Consider the following 9,018-nt stretch of genomic DNA (forward strand, 5'->3'; position numbering starts at 1 on the left):
CTCCATGTCGAAATGTTTCCAGTTCTTTGAATAATATCTATTTTATTATTTAAATTCCTGACCACGCAAAAAAAAAATAGTAATCCGAACATGAATAGTCCTAGATAGTTGATGTTGTCATAAATTTTCCATCCAAGTCTTTTTGGTTAATTTTGCAAAATGTAACGGTCTCACAATTAGGTGGCTACAGGACAATTACTTTCTTTAACACGAAGAAAACACGATCAAAACCAGTGCCGTTATGGCACAAGTTATTTCTAGTACCAACTAAAAGGCATCCTAAAAGGCATCTTCTTTTTATATTAGAGATTTACAATCAAGTTATGTCAGAACTTAGAAAGAACCAACAAAGTAATTAACCTAACAAGAAAGGCCTAACAGAAATTAGTCATTTGTTAGTTACTAGCCTATTATATAGTACTCCACATAGATCATCCCAATACAAAATCACTTCCAAAGCTTGACAAACTTGTCATGACTAGCAGAAGCCACCAAATTCGTCACATTTGAAACAGCAAGACCAGCAATTAGTCCTTCATGCGCAGACAGAGTCATTGTTTTGTTCTCACTCATGTTCCATAGCTCCAAAGACTGAAAAAACATAAAAGTCTTGACAAATTGGAATCATCTCGAAGCTGAAGTTCAAAAGATAACTCGAACTCACTAATATTACGCATAGACACATAATGGATCGGAAATAGTGAAAGCATGAAACAGAGACTTGCCTGGTAGCAACCAATGACTAATAAATTAGGATATGATGGATGGAAAACGCAAGAATGAAACTTGTTGCCGTTGCAATTCAACTCGTGCACACACTCGCCTTCATTTCCTGATCCAAGTGTCCAGACCCTGACAGAGTCCTCACTTACTGATGCCAGTAACTCACCAGAAGGATCCCAGCACACAGAGTGAACTGGACCCGTATGTCCCTGCAGATATAAAAACATTCAACAAATATAGTCACCTCACTAAGACCGTAACACAGGATGTACAAAACAAAAAAGGGCAAGCACCCAAAACATGCAAATTAGATACAAGTGGTTTCACATCCATCAGTTTCACAAAATTGTGTGGCCCACTTGTACACGAACCTGTAATGAATGGCGGCAAACATTAGTCTCAACATCAAGGATCGAAATGACATTCTCCGCAGCAGCAGCAAGGTACCTCCCTAGACGAGGTTGGAATCTAATCTGGGTCGTTCCACCCTGGATAAGCAAAAGGATTAGAAACCAATGCACCTAGACCAGCAGAAAATCACATATGTAGTTTACCGAATCCAGCAATACAGAGCAGCTTGATCAATAAAAAATTTCTTGTGCAAGACGAAAAATTTGAACGAACTATCAGCTTTAGGGAGGAGTGCTAGACCATGGAGACGTTCTAAAAGGAACATCCAAGATTTCTAAAAAGAACATTCAAGATGATTGTATACCTTAAAGACCCGAGAACAGCTACCATTGTTGACACTCCAGTATCGTAATTCGCTGTCCCCATCACATGAACATAAGAGATCATCTTTATTTGGGTGAAAGTCTAGTGACATGACAGGAGCAGAATGCCCCGTAAAAGTACGCAGTGAATAGCCTGGCTGCACATGGTGGACCCACAATTACAGTCAATATGATATATATTACTATATATATATATATATGGAAGAAAGGCGAAAAGGGATATACTAACATTGTCAGCATCCCAGACCCTGACAGTTTTGTCGAATGAGGAAGTAGCCAAGCGTGGCATACTTGGACTGAAGCGAACATCAGTGATCAGCAAGGAATGTTCTTCCAGGGTTGTTTTAGGCTTGAAGGAATCTGTGTGCCAAAGTACAGCCTGCAATTGCAAATTCACGGAACAAGTCCATGTTAACATTAAAACCTAGCATGTTACATCTGGCACTACCACATACTAATAATTCCAAATACACAAGCCTACACCTTTTTATCATGCCCACCACTGGCGAGTAGCTTCCCATCCGATGAAAAATGGCAACATACCACTTTACTTGTACTTGCTCGGAAAAAACCAACCTCGGTAAATGTGAAACCTGATAAAAACCAAGAGGGCATCCATCAATTGAGCTCAAATTAATAAGAATGACTAAAAAACAATATAATCAACAACAGAAACTCATTACTAACTACTAGCTACTCTGCTCTGTGACAGTTTCTTAGAAAAGAATGCTCATGCCAGTGTTTAACAAAAAACGAATTTTTTTTCCTTGACTGATATCCATACCACGGCTTACAGGATCTCTAGCATCATTGTCATCACGTAGGAACGACTCAACATTATCATCAAGGGATCCATCCTCCACAAAATCAGCCTGCACATAAGGGTCGTTATCATCCCACTGCTAAAATGGAGTGCTCCCAAAATTCACTTTGCGAACTTAAGGGAAGGCAAGAGAGATCTGTTTACCAGCTGATTTGATGGTGAGGCTAGAGGTCCAGTTCCATCGGCTCCAAACATTATTAACGCCTTTGAGGAATTAGCACCAGGTTGTACTGAAGGCACATCTCCTGGCGTGTGAGTTGAAGGTGTGGAGGGTGCAGAACCGGGAGAAGGGCCAGCTGTGTTTGCAGTTCCTGAACTGTTGGCAGGACCAGAAGATGACACTGGTTGCTTCCTCTTTCGCCCAGTCGGATTTTTTGAAGTCTTAAAAGACGCCAAAATAATCATTATTAAGAACAGTGGCCACAAAGAGAAGAACATACTAGAAATTTCGACCAGGTAAAAAAGTAACAGATTTATAATAGAAATTTAGATGAAGAAAAGGAAAACCTGATCATTTCCTCGGAAAGAGTTTGACATGCTACCATCCAATGATATGCTGCCTACACCCGCAACTTTATCTTGCTGGAGGAGGTGATGATTTGAACCCTGGGATTGACTAAGAAGTGCCTGTTGCTGGAGCTGAAGCTGTTGCTGATTACTGTTCTGCTGCTGCTGCTGTTGTTGCTGTAACTGGGCTATTTTCTACTACATATAAACAAATATAGTCAAAATAGCTGGAAGAATTTCCATATCTATCGAAGACATCAACGAAACCCTTGTAGACATCAGACTGCGATTAGCTAAATGGATACCTTGATTAGCAATAAATCTGTATCTCCGCGAGGCATCACTGGGCATGGAGCTTGCATTGGTGATCCAACATTTGCAATTATATCACCAACAGAGCTGGATTGACCATCCTTTGATAGACCCATATTCCGACTGTTTAGAAGCATTCTCATTCTTCTACTGTCTACATCGTTGGCTGAAGGGGAATTTAAATTTTGCTGTGCCTGAAGTAGAACTTGCTGCTGCTGCGGAGTCAACATTGGGAGTTGATGAAAAGGTGGAGGGGAGTGTATATATGGCTTTTGCGGCTGAAGGAGCCCTGAACGAAGTTGATCAAGCCCTTGCTGAAAAAGAAAGAATGTGCACATATAAGATGAGAAAATAGTGCAAATGTGCAAAACTGAATGTAACCTCTCGCAGTTATGGTGTTTGTTGACAAACATATCTAGTATCGAAATATGCATCTCTTTTTGTAGTCACTGTTCAGAACATTGTGTGGTACAACTGGAAGTGCGTTAGTCATCAAAAACTAAGAATATGGATGGTTAAAGAACAGGCTAAATCTATATGTGTTCAACAATCAAGTAAGGAAAAGAAAAGCTAAACAACAGAAAACTTACTGTGAGTGGCCATCCTTTCAAAGTCAAATTGTTGTTGCCTTGATTTGAACCTGAACAGACAAGAACAATCAGCCACAAATGTAAATTTCAGTGAAGCTCATACTCAATCAGGGAAGGAATTCATACAAGTACTTGAACATAATGCTATCTAGAATTTTGATTTTTGAAACTCAAGTCATCTATGTTAGTTGAACTGCTTGTGCAATGAGTGTGCTAAACCTGGCTTCAGCCATAAATTTTGCTCAGTATCTTTACTTTCTTATTTTCTCAAACATAGATAATTTTAATTCTACATACATGTGTCACAGTTTGGTATTACAATAAGAAACTGAATTGCTTAAGCCACTTCCAACCAAACAAATTCAATTGCATATCATATAGCTAACAATAGATGAGCACAGAACATAAAACAGTAACAAGAAGAAAATCTTACCAGGAATACCAATGAGTGAACCATCTGGACCTGCACCTCTGGGGGTTAATATTGGATTCATCTCACTTTTTATTTCCTGTTTCAAAAGCACGGTAATAAGAGAAAGAAAACTAGTAGCTCCACTAGTAACAACCCATGAAACCTGCATTAAGAAAAAAGCTATACCTGTGTAGATCCAGGAAGCTGCTGGTTTCGGGCTTGCACTTGATGCAGATTTCCTGACATACCACCAGCAGTACCATGCAATACTTGCCTGAAAAAAGTACGTTTGCAATCCAATAAATAAACATATGAAGCCAAATTCGAAAATATCAAATGTTAAAACATCAGTGATATCGTGATCATACCCAGAGGACTGGCCAGCAGGGGATGACTTCAACATTGACGCATGGTTTGCTTCCAAAAGCTGGCCCACGTTATCACCAAACCTTTGCTGTAGGAGAATTTTCAGAGGGTTAACCAATGTATTTTAGATGGGTTACAACCATTAAGTTGTGAAACAAATAGAGATGTATTACCTTAATGGTAGCATCATCCAACGAATCCCTTTGATTTGGCAACTTTAATCTCTCCTCGTACATTTTCGTAGCCAAGGCGTTTGCAGTTCCAGGATTCTGCCTCATAAGGGGGTCATTTCCAACAAGCCCGTTTGCAGTTCCGTTAAGAAGGTGGGCTCCATCTCGTCGCTGTTGCTGTTGTTGCTGCTGCTGTTGCTGCTGCTGATGGTGTTGTTGTTGCTGCTGCTGATGGTGCTGTTGCTGTTGTTGTTGTTGCTGCTGCTGCTGTTGTGCGTGCCTCTGCAATAAAAGCTGTTGCATCTGCATGTGCTGTTGCTGTTGTTGTGGTTGCTGTTGTTGTTGATGCTGCTGCTGATGTTGTATTTGTTGCTCTCGAGCTTTAATCAATTGTGTCTGTAATGTAAGATGAAAATACTGTAAGTCTATGCACACCTGTCTAATTCAATCCCAGTTACTTTGGTCACTGTTTTAACCAAATGTTTTGCGATCCAAGGGTTGCCTCCACACAAGTGAGCGGCCAGAACAGCATGTTATCTCACATTTACCAACCCAACAGCACCTAGACCAGGAGTTCTCGACGTACAAAAACTAAGACAATCTTTTAGTCGGTCATAACATATCCATGCACCCTCAACTATGTTATACAGAAATCGAGACTTCATACTATCATTAACATGTTTCCCTTTTCATAGCACCCTTAAAGTTGCAAGTCCTACAGCATTCTGAGTTTCACCTAAATTGATGAACCATTACATTAACTTTCTGAATTCTGCAATTATATACATAACGTCTTATGCTTATACAAAACGCCTTAACACCAGTATGATGCTTCCTCAAGTTTCTGATTACCCAAAACTTTTCTGGCCTAATATTAGCCTAACGTAGACATATGGTTCCATCCTAACTCAAAAGCAACAGAAATCCCAAGTGATACAAGATTTTGGACTATCGTCATCCGAAGTGTGTATTAAACTCAACATGTCACGAGAAAAACATTAAAATCAGAACAACCAAAGAATTGTATCCATACTTCTTTATTCACCTTTTGATAATCAAGTTTAAATGTCTATATTCACCTTTTGATAATCGAGTTTAAATATCTTCTAATGCATAACAAATACTTTAACACAATCAGTAGGTTTCAAAGAACAAAAATAAATAAATAATCGAAAACTCCCAAAAGCTTTAACATTCAAAACAAAACCCACCTCAATGTAAGAAGCTGCAACTTCAGAATGCTTCTCATTTGTTCTAGCAATAAAAATATCCCAAAAAACCGACCACCATTCGAACAGAAACCCACCAGGAGCATCAATAGCTACAAAAAAAGCCCCAAAACCACCATCAGAATTGCTTTAATCTTCAAAATACAATACTCCATTTTCTAATTAAAAAAAAAAATTCTTACCAACTGGATCAGATGAGACTTTCCCTTCAGCTTGAAATGCCTTAGCTGAAGCTTGTAAGTTCCTTTTCACCAAGTAATCATAAATATACACATCTAACCTGTAAACATCAGTCAACAAAAGTCAAAATAGGGTCAAACCTTAAACAGCCCTAAACAACTAAACAAGAACTAAGAATACTAAAAGCTAGAAAGAATAAATCTTCTTCTATAAAAAAAAGGGGGTTTTAAAAGATGAAAAAAGAACTAAACCCTAGAAATCAAAACCAAAAAGGAGAGATTTTATTAGTATTATTATTACATTTTATCAGCTTCCCAGTTAGTTTGAGACATGGTGTTGTTGTTGTTTGGTGAACACCCTTTCACCACCACTGTCTCCTCTTCCTGCTTCTCTTCTTCAATGACTGGTTATCTCTTTGTTCTTCTTCTTCCTTTTCTTCTTACAAAGTTCGATCTTTTTCTTGTCTCCTCCTCCTTTGAGTATAATAAACAACATCATATACTCATTCCATTACATCTTCATTAGAGAAATTTCTTCACAAACCCAATCTTCTTCGTCTTTTCTTTGATTTTTTTTGTTAAAGCAAAACCCAACACAGAGAAAATAGAGACAGAAGACAAGAACTACTCTTTGAGGAGCTTGGGGAGAAGAGAAACAACGCCTCTATTTCTGGCTACACAAACAAAGAAGAAGAAAAAAAAAACTTTTTTTTAATTATTATTTAAATATACGTATTTTTGAGATAATAATTTATTTATTTTCCGGAAATTAGAGAGAAATTGGGACATAAATTACCTGAAAAGAAAATGGGTTTTTCTTTTTATTTAGAAAATTTGGATTATTTATTTATTTTTATTTGGGTGAGTCTGACAAATTTTTCTTTCTGATGGACTGTGTTTACAGCAGCAGAATACACAGCAGATTATCATTATTGCTCTTTATGGAAAATGACATCAGTTACCCTTGTCTTTTGACTAAATTACAACTTTTACGCGGTTGACTAATATACCCTTATAGTGAGAGGTGTTTCTGGGTTGGTTTTGGATGTTAATGAGGGTATTTTTGGTTTTACGTCCTGACCTAATCAATGACATGCTAACGAAAGTACACGTGGTTGGAGATGAGTATATTTAAATTCTTTTAAGTTGTTGTTTAATTAATGGTGGAACCCACTGCACAAATCTAGGGGCAAACGAGTTCTTCTAAATTCTCATCTGACGTCGTATTTGTTTTTTATAATTATGTACTACTGGATTTACTTTAGGGTGTTTGTGGACATTGTGTTTGGATAATGACTCGTTTTTGAGTGTTCATTGAATTTCTTTTGAAAGAAAAAAATAATTAGTATTTGACTGCTATTGCATCCCAAGATCTGCGCCGATGCATGCTCCGGTCGACCTCATGACCTATATGTTGAATGTATATCCGTGACTTTATATGTTTATAGTATGTTTAGATACCGGGAGTAGAGTTTATTTTTAGATATCAGATGGTCAAAGTGAAGACTGTTGCTTTCGCAAACAATTAATTTCTTTATATTTGAAATTTATTCTGAAATTATACGGTAAAACTAAATTCTCAATTATCTTTTCGAAATAATTTTTCAAGGTGTACCTAACGACCTTACGTACCTTCAAAGTTTTAATTTAAACATTTATCATTACCATCTTTTAAGGTTGGTTGAATTTTGCACATACTAAAGGAATATGTAAGAATCACAGGAAGACTAAATACGGACGAAGATAAAAAAAAAATTGTATGTATTGGTGTGTGTGAAGGATTGACTCAGTCTCACAAGTATGCCCGCGACTGGCACCATGAGTCTGAGCCATACAAATACGTGACAAAACTATACGCAAACCCCTCGAGAATCTACACGCGTTTCAAAGGGACCCACAAGTTCGGCCCCGCAAGTCATTCATGAACGACCACATATGGTTGATGCTCAACCCCAACTTCTCTCTTGCCTCAAACACGATCCTCATGTTATATGAAGTTATCTCGTGCTCTTCACATGACTCGAACAAGTCATAACGCACAAACTATGGAATACTCGATCTCCTCCACCTCAGTTAACATCAATACGGAGATTATTACCAACCTATAGATCATGCATGAAGGCTGACTCAAATACATAAATGGGTTGATATCAGTTAGGGTTTTGGTCTAGTAGTACTCTACGACACGCATAAGGATATTCAACTATATTCCTCATTGTAAAACAGAATAGTATGGTGGTAGAGTATATAGTATCCTCCATCCTTTTACAACTAAGAACACTAAATATCTTTTTCTTTTTGTTTGCCTCCCTGAGACCAACCATGTTCCCTCCTTGGACTGAAGCAGTATTCAAACGACCATTATCCTGGTTTAACCGAAGATTGTTCGTTATCAATCTTCTGCAACTCATACTAAAACCTAAACCTCACCTGAATGTCCTTACCCATTTTTAGGTATCTACATTATGGCAACAACAATGGGAGGTTGATCATTTAGTTACACCCGTATTTCACAATCATGGTTGTTACCAAAAAGGAAACAAATTATTCAAGCACCAATTTCAATAACAAACGTCCCAGTGATCCCATCCCTCAAAAACTAAAACCATGCTAAGCACTAGGAAGAGATTTTGAAAATTTAACAAAACTCTATTATTAAAATTCATACAAATATTCTGACTCATCTGAAAGCACTCGTTAGATGATCAGTAATGTTTCACTCACTATTTACCGAGCCAATATGTGTTTACCATAAAATGAGTGTTGAAACTTCATGGAACAACACTGATAGAAGTCCTTTTATAATCGATCTCACTTAAAATACCTAAAAATGCGTCCTTGAGGAACGTGAACAAAAATGAGAAAATAACCAAAAGAGTTCATAACCCTCAATAATGGTTACTGTAATCTTGCTTTTATGTTATCGAGGTTATTGTAATCTCTTTCAAGCAAGATAGATAGTAATTGCAAAGT

The 9,018-nt window shown here is 37.6% G+C and overlaps 1 protein-coding gene across 1 annotated transcript; it reads right to left on the reverse strand.

The window, feature by feature from the left end:
- Nucleotides 1–203: 203 nt before the first annotated feature.
- On the reverse strand, nucleotides 204–6,926 carry LOC113355606 (transcriptional corepressor LEUNIG-like). The gene is made up of 19 exons (XM_026598508.1): nucleotides 6,842–6,926; nucleotides 6,347–6,719; nucleotides 6,049–6,146; nucleotides 5,849–5,958; nucleotides 4,641–5,033; nucleotides 4,470–4,555; nucleotides 4,288–4,375; nucleotides 4,123–4,198; nucleotides 3,690–3,739; nucleotides 3,093–3,413; nucleotides 2,788–2,982; nucleotides 2,425–2,661; nucleotides 2,242–2,329; nucleotides 1,941–2,050; nucleotides 1,687–1,836; nucleotides 1,439–1,594; nucleotides 1,095–1,211; nucleotides 726–932; nucleotides 204–591 (listed from the first exon to the last, which is right to left on the reverse strand). Exons 2-19 carry the CDS (start codon nucleotides 6,376–6,378, stop codon nucleotides 448–450), a joined length of 2,658 nt encoding a protein of 885 aa, XP_026454293.1. The 5' UTR covers nucleotides 6,379–6,719; nucleotides 6,842–6,926; the 3' UTR covers nucleotides 204–447.
- Between the last annotated feature and the right edge of the window lie 2,092 nt (nucleotides 6,927–9,018).

This window comes from Papaver somniferum, chromosome 3 (assembly GCF_003573695.1).
Source record: "Papaver somniferum cultivar HN1 chromosome 3, ASM357369v1, whole genome shotgun sequence".
In the NCBI taxonomy this organism is placed as follows: Eukaryota; Viridiplantae; Streptophyta; class Magnoliopsida; order Ranunculales; family Papaveraceae; genus Papaver; species Papaver somniferum.